This window comes from Kogia breviceps, chromosome 2, assembly GCF_026419965.1.
Source record: "Kogia breviceps isolate mKogBre1 chromosome 2, mKogBre1 haplotype 1, whole genome shotgun sequence".
NCBI lineage: Eukaryota > Metazoa > Chordata > Mammalia > Artiodactyla > Physeteridae > Kogia > Kogia breviceps.
The window spans coordinates 159042382-159059507 of record NC_081311.1 but is presented as its reverse complement, the minus strand read 5'-3'; the positions used below and the strand labels follow the sequence as shown (position 1 = coordinate 159059507).

Here is a 17126-nt window from a genome sequence, read left to right as displayed (position 1 = left end):
GAGGTGTTTGTTAAATGAATGAATGATAGCTAAATTTGGAAACTGAGGGGGAAAACATTTAAAATGTTTATCAACATTCAGTTATAAATGGGAGAGTTAGAATTTAGCAAAATATTAGCCTACTTGAATAATTCAGACATCATATATGTTTTTCTTATATCTTTAGCTTTCTGGGTTCAATTGCACACGTTCAAAATATTTCTACGTTAGGGGGGGTAAACTAGCAAACTAGTAACCAAATTGTTTGTCGAAAAATGTTTTATATGTACATTTTAAAATTAAGAACTTCACACAGGAATTCAGGCTGCAGGGTTCTCTTACAATTTTATAAGATCTAGCAACAGTGAGTCCTATTCCCAAGTGACAAGGACTGAGTGGACCAGAGCAGCAGTTGCTGCCTTTGGAAGAGAGCTGTACCCTCTAAACCGCAGGAGGCCCGCCCTTCCTACCCTACCTTCCATCTGCTACTTCCCTCGTCCATGTGACCTGCCTGGTACCTCTGGGCATTTGAGCACCAGACCTATTCTCTACACCTGTGGATTCTTAAGGTTTAAAAATTCTCCCATACACCACATAGGCAGTTCCTTCCTTTAATTCATATCTTATGTTACTGATTATCATTTCTCTTTTAGCCATGGAGTTGTCTATAACTATTTCAAATCTCAATTACAAGGTTAGAAGGAACAAGAAGAAAAATGATACCTATTAATTAGCTCCTGAAATTTTAAGAGTGTACAAAAGCAGAGAAGTTAAAGTGAGTTTCATGAAAATGAATCCTTAGAAATATACTAGAAGTCCTATATTTACTTGAATTTCATTGTAACTGAGCTCAATGCAACATTCTTTTTGATACTCACAGGACAGGCCCTTTCTCCTGAAAAACAGCTACACACAGAAGAGGCCTGGTGACAACATGCTGGCATATAGAATGGGTTCCCTTCATGGGCCCCGGGGTCTTAAAAAGGGTCCACTGAACTTTGTAATCAATTCCACAAGAATCAAATCATTTAAAAGGGCAAAATTACTGTTCATATCAACATACTTCTTTTAAAAAAAATACAAAATTATTACATTCTTGGACTTCAAAGCTGTTTAATCTTATAAAAATAATGGTAACATATTAAGGTACTCCTGTTTTGTGGAAAGTGGAAAAAAAAAAGGACAGTTATGTCTCTAGAGTAAGCCCAGTTAACTTCAGCTAAAACAGTATTCACCTGTGAACTGAATTTGGTTTATAGGATGCTAGCATACACTCTAACATAAAAGTACTTCTAAAATCATACGCAATTAGTTAAATCCAGAAAACTGAAGATAAGCATGATGTTGCTGGTAGAAATCATTATAGAGAGTAAAAATCCTGACTCAATGCTGTTTGTTCCTTCCTTTTATGAAAATTAGAATGTGAATAAAATGGGAAATAAAATCCTCCGTTTTAACTTTAAAAAAGTAGTAACAGAACTTGTTCAGAATTCTTGAAATAGAACATCTTAAATTCATATTTAAGTTACTTATTTACCTCAAAAATTACTTGATGAATATTCATTATAATAAAAGTTAATTTACTAAAAGTTTATAGGCTAAACTTTCAGGGAAAAATGCAGATTGTTCAAAGCAGAGTTTACAGATACTGCTAAAACAGTTCAGGTTCAGAGTCAATGGTTTCCTGGAGAATATTCAAATATTCAGAAAAAATGAATTATTATAGTATTATAGTAAAAATAACAAAGAGGAAATGTCAAAAAAGGGCCCAATTATCCCAAAATGACAATATGGCTGGCTCCCTACAGTGAGGAGTTACTGAATATTAGGAAGACAAAATCCTTATATTGCCTAAAGGTCATTCTCAAGGTTTTCCAGAGCTCAGAGTCATATTAACTAACATGCAAGCTTACCTCAAGTAGGAAGTATTGCTTTAAAATAAACCCGGCCCTAAACTAGAGGGCATTTGAATCTAAAGTTCTCTTTAACCTGAATGATCTACTGCTGGTCTTATTTGTCAAAATCTGTACATTTATGCAAAACTCTTCCGTTTCTATGCTAAACAATTAGAACAATGGGCACTTTGAAGAAAGCTCTGCTCCAGGAGCCTTCAATGGGACAGAATAGATGGGTAAAGGGAAACAAAAGCCCAATATCCCCAGGCTGGTCACTGCAATGGTAGGTCAGCTTTTCAGCTCAACTGCTGTAACTCTCTCTCATAAATGAAAAAAAAAAATCTTCATCCTCATAAAGAGAACATTAAACAGAACTTGGATAACAAAGAATAAAATATGCTACATTACAACTTAAAGTAATAGGTTATTACTTTAAACTTATTATTTAAAGGAAGACAATGCAATAAAATCAGACAATTTTAGTGTACAGGTTTGTTCTCAAAAGGAAACCAAATTAGACAAGATGACATTGTAAAAGACTGTGCAGACCATCAGCAAGCATAATCAATCGTTTGGTCAGAGTTAGTAGGTGCTAGGCTTCACTGAGTTCACCGTGGACAGAAAGAAGAGGTTGAGGAAGTACCTTCAGTCCAAGCCAGTAAGCCCAAATGACAGCAACTGCATGCTTACGCCTAGCCTCCTCCTTCAAGCGTTTCAATTCCCTTCGAGCCTAGAATGTTTTAGATGGTAAATAAAAGAGACAGCCCAATGCAGACAGCACAAATGACCAGAAAAAGACACCCCACCAAACAGAAGAGCCAATTTATGTATCAGGATTTCAGAATGAAAGAGAAATGGTGCACCATCATTTAAACCCAAAGCATCAGTGTCAGGCTAGCATAGTCCCTTGTATTTTCAGCGCATTGAGACTCTGCCCCAGAGGAGGGTACCTGAGGGAAGCACTCCCCTGCCCTCCCCCTTACTTCCATTCTGTTCCTTTTCTCTCCCCCACTCTCTCTCCCTCTTCACTCCCTTCTCCACACTCTCTCACTCCCCTCCCTCATCAAAGCCTTAGATCTGTGACTGGCACCTAATGATTTGCATAGACTTCCCTTTGCTGCCAGCCCAGGGGGCTAAAGAGGCTGTGAATTCCTGAGTTCATTCATTTGGACTTATAAAAAGACAACTCTTGTGAACAACCATTTAGAAAACTGGAAGGAATAAAGGCTGCTTCTCTGAAGTTTCAAACAAAAACAACAAAACCCCCAATTTTTTCCAGTTGGAAAATTGGAAGTAGCATGTATCAAAAGTCAATATCAGGGAAGGCCCTAAACAGTGAAATATGTGGAAGCAAGATAAAAAAGTGAAATAACTCATAGGTTTAAAAATTAATCTTAGGGAAAAATCAATCTGAGGCATGCTATTTTAAAAGACAGGAACAGACAGGCACTAACGTTTCATTACATTACAGTACTCAGACTGGGAAACGGATTTCTCTCATTCAGTGGAGAAATCCCAGAGTAATTGTCTAGGAGTCCCTCTGCGTCTGCTAAGACAGTTCCCTCAGTTTATAAAAGGGAACTCATTTGTTCCATGCAGATTTTTCAGGGGAGAACACAAATGAACAACTTTGGTTAGTTTGTGGCAAGTTAACATCTTTATGCAGGCAAGTGTTGACTTTTCTCATTTTTCTCACAAGACGGGTTTATAATGTTGACAAGGTAGACTTAAAAACACAGGACTAACGATATTTGAGGTTCTAACTGGGATACACATGTTTAGCAGAGATGATCTTTGATTTTCTAAGTAACAAAAACATCTAAAATGCTCCCTCCCTTGGGATATGTGAAACATTCGTTCACAGAGCCCACGACTCTGCCTGGGGATTAGTCAGAGTATTTCAGGAGGCCTTTGTTTCTGAACACAAACAGCTGATGCCGAAATTCCTGGGATTCTTCAGGGGCAATTACAGCTAGCTTTGCATGAACATAGCTTTCTGCTAAATCACAGATGATACTTCTTTGCACATATAATATTTTGCTTATAATAATCAACAGCTGCCACAGTGAGCCTAAAAAACAATTTCATTCATGGATTAATATCTTTGTCGAGCATGCGTTAAAGGTGTTTCTATTATTAACATGTTGCAGAAGACCAATTGAAACCCAAACTTTAACATTCCCATCATGCCCCTGTCGCGCACAAAAACACCTTCAGAAAACTGCCAGGATACATTAGGGGGGTAAAAAAAACAAACAAAAGACCCCCCAAAATGAAACATGCATGTTACTCGAGAGTTTAAAAAAAAGGGCAACTATGCTAGTACCTCATTAGTAAGCAATTAATTAGTCTGTTTTGCCTACGCATGCTTAAGCTTTCTAATGTGCTCTCTTGGCACGAACATCTCCAGGGTTATTAAATCTGGCTACTAGGACATGCGCCAGTGTGAGCCACTGTTAACTATGGGTCTTCATCCCCTGAGATGCTAGAGATATGGATTGATTATTGCGGATTCCAGGATGGGAGTGATGGGATGTGCATTTCAAGTACCTTAGATCCAAGCCAGTAAGCCCAAATAACTGCAATAGCATGTTTATTCCTAGCCTCCGCCTTCAGCCGGCTCAGTTCCCTTCGCGCCTGTGATGCATTTGAAAAGGAGTTACAGAAAAGTTTAAGGCAAGAAAGGTTACTGCTGATTCCCAACGGAGAAAGAGGAAGAGAGACACCAGTCACCATCAAACAGTAAACACAAAAGCGTGTGCCACCACCCCACACCGAAACGTTGGAAAGAGCAAGAGGCAAACACGTGCTCAGGAGCTTAAGCCAGTGAATCCCGAATGGGAGGGTCCGCTGCTCCACACATCACTCCTGACCCGCTGCCTTCCTGGGCGTCTCTGGCCTACCTGGGTGCCATGCCAATACGCTGCAATGGTGGTGGCTGCTTCCTCACAGCGCTTCTGATGCTTCAGTTCCCGCAGGATTTTTCGGGCCTAAAGCACAGAATGACCCAGAAAGATAGAAAATTAACACCAAAAAACTACATCCATAGTGACTTGAAAAAAACTACCTGAAGAGATAGTCATAATCCCCCTTCTCAAGGGAAGAATCAAGAGCTTAAAGAAAAGAAAAGGGAAGGTTGCTTTATTAGCCCGAAATGGACCATGAGAAGTGGTAAATGAAGACATTATCAAGCATGACAGTGTAGCCCCACTCAGATAGACAGCAGCCTCCCACACCCTGATACGTGACAGGAAAAAATCTGACCACAGCAATACAAACTGGACACGGCAGATGGAAGGAACAATTCTCAGAAGGTGGTCAGTGGATCTCCAATGATCTACCAAAATCCACTTGATCACTTTTATTATTATTGTCTGGAAGTAACTGTAGCTATACTTTTTTTTTCCAAAAGAGATGGCTAAAAACTTGCTATAAAATAAAATTATCTCACTGGTTCAGTACTACTGGTTTCTTTCCAGTAGTTGCTTGAGACTGATTTAGTGGGGGCCAGGAGGACAGCCGGTTTGGAGGTGAACCCTGAGTCCTGCCTCTGAAGTCTCTATACTGGACGCCTGGACCCAGGACTCGGTAGTAGGTCAAAGAAAAACCTGTAGGCAGCAATTTCACTTACTCTGTGTGCTCAGACTTGTATTTGGCAATTGCCACAGGACAACTACTAAGCACCCGGGCTGCCCACAGGCCTAGACAAAGGGCGATGGAAGCCGCAGGACTCTTGAACCAAGATTTGGCTTGTGGGCTATAGTGTGCTGACACCAAATCACACTTTGGCAGGGAGGACCCAGGACCAGGTGGTGGGTGCACTAGGCCAGCCAGCGATTAGGATCTTTCAATCAAGATGAGGCAGCCTGCAAGATGGTCACAGGGAAGGTATGGAAGGCATTGTGCTGGGGTGCTGAGGCATGGCAGGGCTCACAGGTATGGAGGCAACAGTGTGAGACAGTCTTTTGCACTACAGCTTCCCTCGCAAACAGGGGGCAAGAGGATATTGAAATCATGTACGGTATTATTTCAAGGACTTCCTGCTCAGAGAACAAAGCTCTTGAAAAGAAAGCAGGAAGCAGCCAAGACATGGTGTAGGGCCTGAGCTTGGCCCATAATATTTATTTTTTCCATCTGACTGTTTACAGGGTAGGCAGGAGATGAGGAGCCCTCCCCTGCAGGGTGAGCCCAGAGACATCATCCTTTGTCAAGAACATGAAAACCTCACATAAATAAGGATCACTTCTTTTAAACTCACCTTCCAACCCCGGATGTAAGACTGAATTACCAAGGTAGAGCTCTTTATCTGTTGATACCTCTTTTGTTGCTGTAGGATGAAAGGGGAAGATATCAGCAATTCTGTTTACATATCCATAACATGCACACTGAGAAAGAGAATTTGCTCACTTAGTGCAATGAACTCTTCATCACCCATATTCTTTCTGGGAATCAGTAAGTACAGAAATCAAAATATCCAACAATCCAAAATTATTATGATTAATCCAAAGTTTGCTTCAAGGATGGTAAATATAATTCATTTCTAAATGACTCAGGACCCACCATTATTAACATCTGTTCTTTGTGTCATGTTGTTATAATACAGCGTCGAGCACACAGCAGATACCCAGTGAACACACATGAATGAATACACACTGAGTTCTGCATCTGTTCCTAAGCCTTTTCTCTTCTTGGTGCCATTTCTTAGCGTGCTACTCACTGGGTCAGCCTCTAACATCCCCAGTTCTTTTTAGGTTTGCTGCTTTTACTGTCTCAAGCTGGGAAATCAGCTAACAAATTTAAGTCAACTCCTATCAATCGACTGAACTTTATTTATTGAGCTCCTACTCGCCATAGAGCCCTTCAATAGAACCGTGAGGATGTTCAGCTGCAGCAGAGGTTATTTCTAGGTGGGGAAGGTTAAGGAAGACCCAGTGAGATCTTCCCAAGAGTCGGCTCGGCAGGCTTGATGCCCAGAGGCCCTTACTTCCAGGGCCAATGCCTTGGAGAGTGGAGGCTGCTAGAACACTATCCCCAGAGAAGTGAGCATTTACTGTATTTAGTGGGGAATATTCACTACAACGTGGGCATTTGTGATGAAATTTCACAGCTTTTCGAACAAAATACTGAAGGCAGGCTGTGACTCAGACCCTGGAAATGGCAGACCGCCTAGCTCCCTTTCTCTGAGGGGGAACAGATGCTCCCAGGACTCTAGGCTATGTTCTGGAAGCTCAGAGAAAATGAGCTGCAGAACAAAACAGGATGCCAGAGAGAAAGGCAAAGAGAACCCTGGGACCCTGTACAAGTCACTACCTTCTTGGGGCCTCAGTCTCTTCATCAGTCAACTGAGGAGCTAGAAAATCTCTAAGATTCCACACAGAGTGACAGTCCATGGCTGTAGGGTCTAAACTGTACCTACAATATCTGACCATCACTTCTGACCTTCATTTGGTACCTCCATGTCTTCTTTTAAAATTCCTACATGGCTTGAAAATAACTGTCTTTAAAATTCACCTCAAGGAGCCATGAAATATCACAGAATATGGATTTTAAGATAAATAGTAACTGGAAATGGTCATTCGGAAAATCTTTGGGTTATTTGGTCAAGGGAAAATCACTGGCTTGGATAACTGTAGTTAACTGGTGGAGGTATTTACAAGCATACCTTGTTTTATTGTACTTTGCAGATATTGCGGGGTTTGTTTTGTTTTACAAATTGAAGGTTTGTGGCAACCCTGCATTGTCAAATGATGGTTAGCATTTTTTAGCAATGAAATATTTTTAAATTAAGGTATGTACATTTTTTTAAAGATATAATGTTATTGCACACCTAATGGATTACAGTATAGCGTAAACATAACTTTCATGTGCACTGGGAAACCAAAAGATTTGTGTGACTCGCTTTATTGCAATGGTCGCTTTATTGGAGAGGTCTAGGACCAAACCCACAAAGTCTCTGAGGTTTGCGTGTAGTTCAAAGTCTGAAACAGAAATAACACTAGAGCAAAATTAATACTTCCTCTAAAGTTTGGGCTATTATTTGTTATCATTCTAACTCTCAGAATCACAAATTAATGATACATATGGTGACTTTTTTAAAATCTGGAGATAAATTCATTTTGTAAGAACGCAATGCCAAGTTCAAGCTAGCCTAGAGGTAAACCTTCAGGTTTCCCTCAAACCTGTTACGCCTCCAATGAAACATCTATAATTGAGTGAGAAAGAAAATTCCCAAAAGAAATTCCATATCAATTAAACAAACATACTTTATTTTTGAGTCTTTTCCCAAAGGGCCAGATATCTGAGGACTAAAGGAGATCCAACCCTTTAACCCAAACCCAGAATTCTACTAAAATGTGGCATTAGCTTTCTGGAATTAAAGCCATTTTCAGTGTTCCTACAATAAATGGAAAACAGCCAATTATTTGGGAAAACTGACCCTACTATACTCAAAGGGTTAAATGACATTATCTCTTCCAATCTGATAACCAAATTCAAGATGTAGATCTCCCACTACATGTATCTCCATCAGTGGAAGACAGCAGGATAAACTAAACTTGAGCTCTGATGTTGTCCTGGATTCAAACCCCATCTCTGCCTCATAGTAGCTGTTACTTAACAGCTCAATGACTTACTTTTCTAAGTCAGGGACCAGAAAAGCACTCATTTCACGAGGTCATTCGGAGGATGAAGTATGTAAAAAAATACCTACGCAGTTAAGTACGTAACAAATATTTGCAAAAAAAAGCATCGTGATTACAGCTCAAAAATGTCGGGGGCTCTCACCGCGTATCTCCTGTACCAGGCAGCAATCACGATTTGGCTTTTTCTCATCAGCAGGAAGTGTGTGCGACATTTCCACCCCCGATAAATCTTCTGAATGAGAGTGGCCAGGTCCTCAAGACGCTGCTTCCTCAGGTCTTCTAATTTGAATAACTAGTAAATAATAGATGGATTTATCAAAACTCCACCAAAAACTCGTCGCATATGTGAACATCATTCTCAGGAAATAAAATGTCATGATGTTGGAGTGAACCACATGGAGGAAAAAAAACACCTTAATTACAGATATTATGAATAGTAGTCTAGAAGAAAATTATTGGGATGAATTCACGCAAGATACACAATATAGAGTATAGTGTTTTATAATTTATGACGAATCATGTAAGAGCTGAACTGAGCTCTAGATATACCTTCACACTATCTGTGAGGATGAAATTATTGGAAGGGAGGTGATGGCAAGGTCTGTCTCAGACGATTTGAACACTTTCCTAATTCTCCAAATTTCTAATAAACTGCTATGGAAATTATACTTCATGCTAGTCTATTCAGTTATAAAAAGGCTCCAATGGAGTTCTTCACTAAGTAGAATTTTAAGTGTTCTTTTTAACTTAAAAAATTTTTTAATTTGGGTGCCTTCCTGTACCTCTGAATAGCAGGGCTGACTTTCCTAAAATTACTATATAATTCAGATATTACAAATACAGACTGAAGTAACCTCCAATTTTTATGAATTAGGGAGGTTTTATTGTATTACCAGTTTCTTTATGATTTCTTAAATGCTGTACAATCTATCTGCTCAAAAATTTTGGTGTTTCATAAAAAATACAAATGTTCTTCCATCCATTATCCCTTATTAAGCCATCCCTTTGGACATTTGCAGAAAAACACAAAAATGTGACATTCTTGGTAGCATCTTGGGTAACATTATAAAGTTAAACATCCTTTAAGAATTTGCCCATATATGATTGTAACACAAATCGATTTACATAACACATATGATTATAACACAAATTCAGAGTGTAACGTTTCGATTACATACTGTCCTTGGGTTTCGAATGAATATCTTTGATCTACCAAAGGAGTACTCTTCCACAGGAATCTCCAATTCATTAAACAAAACCTCCACACCAGCTCTATAAAAATAAATAAAAACAACAAATTTTCTGAGTTACGAAAATAGGTTATCTTATCTTAAAACATGGTATCACGTTCTCAGCAGTAATCAAAAAATAGCTTCATTTCCAAGTATAAATGCTCTTTCAGTAAGCATCCTTCCATCAAAGAATTTCCAGAGTGAATTCCACAAATTTAACCAAATCTAGTAAATGCTCAAAAAGCATTTTGGGTTTAGAACTACGTATTCTAAGAAAATATGGCATTAAAGACGATTTCTTGATTTCATTAGCAGAGGGGATCAAACATACTTGTAACAATGGACCAACCAGGGCCAGAAGGGTATGCAAGAAACTCACATCTATTTTGAACCCACTCAGTTACTTCTTGCAAACATTTTAAACACTGCTCCTGCTACTCAGATTGTGGGCAGGTCCCAAGAGTGCTAAGTGCCAGGCTAATGGGATGCAAAAGAACACAGGGTGGGAGCAAGGCCTGGACTTGACTCTGACATCTCCATCCTGGACCGTGGATTTAACGTCAGTCTTTAGTACTAAACTTCGTCCCACCAACATGTGGACTGGATGCCAGGCTGGGAGTGAATCCTTGTTCTGTGTATTATAGTAGATGCTGACCATAATACCCTGGAAATTAGCAGTGGGAAATGAAATAGTACCCAGACCCTGCATTATTTGGGTATTGAATTATGCATCAGTGACCACACCATATTCTGGAGTTTATCTTCTTGTAATACAGGGTGAGTGTCTAATCCTACTGATGTTCCTGTGAAAGGCCAGGTCCAGCGACAATGTGGAGTCAACACCAGTACAGTGAAAAAAAAATCCCCATAAAACAGGCACGTCTGTCCTGCTGTAGTAGTTGGGAGAGCTTCTGTGGCCTGCAGAAAAGGGGCAACTTCTGGGGCTGGTGAGAGCACAAGAAAGGTCACTGCACAGACAAGGCCTGGTTGCTCTTCAGCAGCCCCCCTGCCAGCACACAAGTTCTCTCTGCATGTGAAGAGCTCACAGGGGCTGCTCCATGGGATGAGTCTGCAGTGGTCCAGCACTCTGTCTGTGACTGGATGGATGAATGCAATTTAGGGCAGATGAGCTGAAAGCCACATGGCCCCAAGTTCTGCTATATTCTCCAATCCAGCTTTACTCACAATAACACTGACACTGTGAACCCTATCTGCTCCTGTATCTATTTCTCAGTTGGTACAGACTTGGTCCAAGAGTAGGACCCTCACCCTTCACTCACTCTCTCTGGGGTCAATTCCCCAGAAAAAAAACCCCGAGGAGCTGAGAGCAGTGATCCAAGATGCCTCTAGCTCTACCCTTGTATGAGTCTACACAAATATACCTATCAATTACAAATTCTCCTCCTGCTAACTTGCCACGGCATATTTTAGAAGTTTTATCGACATACAAGTTCCAAATGTGGATTTGATAAGCCGTGTTTAAACCTTAAAGAAAACCAAGACTTCTATAATTAATAAGAATTAGCACAAAGTGGTATCCTGCTGGAAGACGGTCCAAAACAGACGTTACAGCCAACTTTTCATAGAATTGTTTTGCCTAAACAGCATGTGAAGAAAACAACATGGTATCTGTATGCTTTAAAACTTCATAATTAAATATGATCAATGAATGTCTTACCTTGCTGGTCCTTTCCAATGAGGCCATGTTTGTTTACAAAGCATTTTGTATCTTTCTAAGCAAGGTTCATAGGCCTGCCTGAAGGCGTAGCCTGCTCTCCTCACGCGGACATTCTCCAACAGACCCAGATACCTGACCTGATGACATACTAGACCCTCGTTGAAGATGTGTGCTGCCTTTTTATCATTCGGTTTGATACACCTAAAAGATTACACAAATTTTAGGTTTTAAACTTCTCTTACGGATTTATCTGTCCATGTTTTACAAAGCATCATATATAATTATTTCATGGTGAGATAATTATTTATTATTCTTGGAAAACCTAGTCATTTCTTTTGAAATTATTTCAAATCGTTTTACAAAAACCTTAAGATAACTACACTGCAGATACAGCAATAAAAAAGAATAATATGTACAATAACATGGGTAAATATCACTGACATTCTGTTTAATGAAAGAACTCTGATGTAAAAGAGTACATATTTTATGATTCCATTTATATGAAGTTCTAGAAAAACTAATTCCTAGTGAGAACTCAGTATTGCTTTACCTCTGGGGAGAGGCAGGGTTGGAGATCGACAGGGAAAGGGCACAAGGGAACCTTCTGGGTTGACAGACATGTTTTATATCTTGGCTTGGATGAGGCTATACAGGTGTATACATAGGTAATTCAACAACCTGTACAATTACGATTTATATACTGTATTGTATTGTACATACATTACATGCCTCAATGAAAAGGTTAAAAACACTGCTGTCTCACTAAATCCCTATTATCTCCCTCCTTTTCAATAGGGCACTTTGCTGCCCAAGGAAAGACTACATTTCCCAGCTTCCTTTGCGAGTAGGTGTGGCTATGTGACCAAAATTCTAGCCAGAGCATAAGTAATGTTTGCTACTTCCAGTGTGTCCTTAGAAGGAAGGGACTTGTTCTCCCTTTGCTCTTCTGCTAAATGCTGGCAGGAATGTTGATGTGGTGGAGAGCTATCTTTGACTATATAGATAAGATGAAATACCCTGGCAACTGCAGAGCCACAACATAGAAGGCGTTGCTCTATTAGCCCTGGAGTCTATACACTTAGAAGTACATAAGAAATAAATGTCAACCTTGTTTAAGCCCCTATTATTTCCAGATCTTGTTGGAGCAATCTCTATATCCTAATTAATATATTGTTTAACATTTACGGTTATGTCTGTCTCACTTCAACTGTCAAATTCCACACATACATGTAATATATGGACAACTAAATCTTACCTAGTTTGACCTTGGTGTTTTTATGGTTTTCCTTTTACATTTATAAAAGTAATGTCTACTTTTTGGCTTAAGGACAAACAGATCAATGGAACAAACTAGTGAGTCTGGATCTAGACTCCTACACATACATTCAATTGATTTTCGATAAAGGCATCAGGGTAAATGAATGAAAATAGAGATTTTTTTCTTTTCAATATGTAGTGTCAAAACAACAGGATAACTATATGTAAAAAATAGACCTTAAAATAAATCTGAAACTATGAAGACTCTAAAAATATATATATAATAATATATTCACAACTTTGGAGTTTATTAATTAAGACTTCTTAGAGATACATTAAAACCACTGAAAGGGAAGGGGAATAAAGGAACTTTCTGGGGTGACGGGAACGTTCCATGTTTTGACCTGAGTGGTGGTTACCAAAGTGTATACAATGGCAAAAAAACAATGGAGCCATTCACCTAGGATCTGTACATATCACTCCATGCAAATTATACCTCAGTAAAACAGAATCTTAAGGTTAAAAAAAAAAAGTTTACTCAAATGAGAATAACAAAAGCAACTGATCACACAAAGTTTCTTGGTTAATTTTTTTTGAAACTAGGATCCTTAAGCTAATACATGTTCTAACCTGTTTGCAATCAAACCAGGGGATTTCACCTATTTATATTTGTTATGAATATAAATATTAGATCAACCAAGTTAAACACAAAAATGTTCTTCACTCTAACTTCCTCATAACTGAATTTTCAAAGACAACTGTAGAAGGTATGTGTGGATGTGCACCTGCCACATGAAATCTGACCCATCAGACACATACCTTCTATTACCTAGTTCACCAAATATAAACATCACAAACTCTAATCCTAGTTGGTCTTTACTGAATTTTGAAAACTAAGATGCCCTAGAAGCAAAAAAAAAAAAAAAAAACTTTCTCTGGGCCAAGAACTCTCACAGGGAAGAAAGAGGCACATACTTCCTCACACCAGACCTGCAACTGAAGCCCCAGTTGCTCCAATGCTCCAAGTCAATATAACAAGAATCCAAAATGAATCCACCAAAACAGTTTATGCAAAACGCTTACCAGAAAAAAATTTACATTTTGTTTCTTAACTTGTCATTAAAAAAAACCCCCCAAAAAACCAGAAAGTTGAGAACTCCTATGTGCCAACAACCCAATTTCATTAAGTATCTATTCCCAACCCCCACCACAATTCTTTCTTTTCCCTTTTTAAAATTCCCTATTTTGGGGCCACTGGAGTATTTTTTAAGCAAACCCAAGACACCATATTATTTGATCCCTAAGTACTTTAGTTATCCCTCTCCTTGGGTTACGCTCAGATTTAAGCAAACAGGTAAATGATCTTCCTTGAGAGTGCCTTCATAATCGAATGGTCAAAGAATTTTATGTGCCAGAAATACCTAATGTAGTTTGGATTCTTGGTCTGTAGGTTTTTCATCAGAGTGGCCACCGATGCCTTGAACTGTGAGCCAGCTGTAGGAGGCCTTTTTAGGTTGATCTTGGCAGGGTTCCCTTCGGGGAACAAAGACTTGATGAGGGCATGGCCGGCCTTCCACATGGCTTGGGACAGGTCTCTATAGAGAAGGTCGTTGTTCTTATCCACAAATCCTTCTACTTGGTACAGCACCTATGAGCAGCAGCACATGGGACTCAGTGGCTGACACACTGCACGCTAGAACACCAAACAACTGTTAAAAATATCCTGAGACTATCTATACTGCAGCCTCTTCTTTCTCCATCAAAAAATCTCCAACAAGTTAGTCACACTCTAATACCAAATTAGCCTCCAAGTTAAAATTCCATCTGTCTAAATCACAGAAGAGTTCAAAATAAATTCTATTACCCTTCAGGATTTGCAAGAATAAACTCCAAAAATGTTATTATAACATTTTCAAAGGACTTTAGGGTTTTTTTGGTGTTCAAGCGTATTTTTGAGGTTTTACTTGTATTTTTTAGTTTACATGTGCCAATTCTAGTGTGTTTAAAAGGAGACGGGGAAATTGAGATAACACAGATATTTTCATAGACATCCTAAACCAGCAGAGAAATTGACCAGGAAAGTATCTTTTAATAATATGGGCTAGTGAAAAAAAATGAAGTACCAAGTTCCAGCATTTTGAAATTAAAGGAAATTTAGATACTATATACTTCATTTTTACTAAAGCCATAATCAGATTTTTTCCCCTTTGAAGTTTGCAAGCTTATTTATAAGAAAGGAGGTATTAACTCCGATCAATAATCATTCAGGACTCCAAAAATCAATCTATTGTCCCAATTGTTTTTAATATTATCTTTAGTATAGTTGATGACATAAAGCTAATTACCCCAAATACTAACCAAATTAATAAATGCTTTTCTTAAAAAAAAAAAAAAGTAGATGTTTTCTCCAGTGTCGTTTCAAAATTCAATCTAAGAATTCATTATTTTGCTAAATGGTTGGTGCTTTTAAAACCTTACTGTAAGTCTTTTTTAAAAACATCTTTATAGGAGTATAATTGCTTTACAATTATACTGTAAGTTACAATTGTTACTGTAAGTCTTTAGTGAATGCTAATTTTTTACTGGCAAATCTTTTATCAGTGTCGATAGATCTTTTTAATAGGCTAGCTTTCAGAGCTTGAAAAAAATAAAATCGATTTTTAGTATACACTTGAACTCTTTCATTAAGTCCACTGGCTTTCCTTTCAGCTCTCAGTATTAGTAAGATTTTGCTCAACATGGTCCAGATTCTATTCCCACTGAACATTTATTGACTCTGTGTGCCAGCTCCACTTATGCTCTGGAGCTGGCGCTGGTCAGAACGCCATCTCTGAGGCTGAGGCTCGGGGTCCTCCAGGGGGGCCCGGGCTCCCGCACCTTGCCGGCATAATGCTGGATCCTAAAGCAGCTGTGAGGCAGGGACGTGTCGTTGAGGAACCGGGAACACTTGCTCATCCTGCTCTCAAAGTGCTGGTGGGTGGCGCACACTTGGTTCAGCTTTTCCAAGAAGGTCTCATCGGTGACCGTGCCCGGCCTCAGGCACTCCTCATCCAGCATGGCCAGGATTCCATTTGTGTTCTGTGCGAAAGGAGATAAAAGGGTTTCCTTCCTTCCTCGCCGTATTAATAATTATTCCTAATTATGCCATTAAACACAATTGACTTAGTCACAAGAAAATTCCGTTCAGGCACAACAAAGAGCAGAGAATCAAAACAAGTAATAAAACGCCCCCCACAGAAATCAGCCCTCTTCCAGCGGGGTCCCAGGTGCGCTGGAGGGGGTGGGGAGGGAGGGAGTGTCTGCATGAGTCTCCCCCCACAGCCCACGATACCTCCCCGACGGCGGAACAGGACTTACGTGTCACCTCAGTCACCTTAGCGGGCTGATAACTGAAATTCATGTTGTTTAGCAAAAGGCAAGTCAGACCTCAAAGATTCAAAAACAAATCTAAAAGTCAGAAACTAATGTGACAATACTGTCTCCTTATATAACGTGGTCATAAATCACAAAGCATAGTCTCTTAAGGCCATTATTTGATTCACAGCTTGAGGAGAAATTGGTTTCAGATGTTTCCAAATTGTTCCTGTGTTCAAAATAAAGTTTATTTTCTCGGGGAAAGAAAGTGGTGTGATTCGGGAGGCTGCTTTTAACGATCAATGCAATCAAGCTGTGTTTCAAGAATATCTGTTTAGAATAAAATTCTCCTTCCATATAAAATTTCAAAATGGATGTTAAACACGGGTGAGAATTCGTTTGTTGGGTATCCAGACCCTGAGATCATATTTATCCCAAGAGCAGACAGCCCAGCTAAAGTGAATCAAAAATCAGGAATCTTCTACTTTGCTAAATAAAGGCTGTTGTTCCTTTGATTGCCCCTACAGGCCCACACATCTCCATTCCACAGAGAACAATCCACTGACCATGAGCCCCACCCACTTCCGCCAGGGCAAAGTCTGCCCCCCCCACCCTTCTCCTTACAAGGCCATGACATCCTCTGACCAGCACTTATTCATTCCACACAAAATCTGGGGGAAGTGTGAATTCTCAGGAGTCAAGTGTGTTCATAACATCCCTGGAGTAAACATTATTGTTAGGCGATGCTGGAAGGAAACATTTCCTTTATGTATCCAGGCTCCTACGTGAACTTGAGTTTCTTCAATCATATATGCAAGGGGATTTTTGGCTGAGATAATCTAGTTAAATTAAGTGTATTACCACTGTTTTGTTTTTTTTTCTCCCTTCTTAAAGGTAGATAATTAAGTGCAATGTTACATTTATGAAGAAAAATGTGATAGTCACAACTTCTGAAAGTTAAAACTCTCCCATCAAACTACTTTGGTCACAAAATTTACCAGAAAAAATTTTCAGGAAATCCACTGATTTTCTAAATTTCAGACTAGAGTTTTAAATTGCTTAGGTGGAATATTAGTGTTCACAATCCAAC

The 17126-nt window shown here is 39.2% G+C and overlaps 1 protein-coding gene across 3 annotated transcripts in view; it reads right to left on the bottom strand.

Moving 5' to 3' along the window:
• Positions 1-17126, bottom strand: part of MYO1B (myosin IB) — a 183070-nt gene that overhangs the window by 17728 nt on the left and 148216 nt on the right. The window contains exons 16-24 of one of the 3 annotated variants that reach the window (XM_059052026.2): positions 15560-15760; positions 14104-14330; positions 11426-11626; positions 9694-9787; positions 8658-8807; positions 6133-6201; positions 4778-4864; positions 4425-4511; positions 2518-2604 (exon numbers count right to left, since the gene is read on the bottom strand). In XM_059052026.2, the coding sequence (XP_058908009.1) occupies positions 2518-2604; positions 4425-4511; positions 4778-4864; positions 6133-6201; positions 8658-8807; positions 9694-9787; positions 11426-11626; positions 14104-14330; positions 15560-15760 (1203 nt within the window). The remainder of the gene's footprint in view (positions 1-2517; positions 2605-4424; positions 4512-4777; positions 4865-6132; positions 6202-8657; positions 8808-9693; positions 9788-11425; positions 11627-14103; positions 14331-15559; positions 15761-17126) is intronic. The other 2 variants (XM_059052027.2, XM_059052028.2) reach the window with 2 other exon arrangements.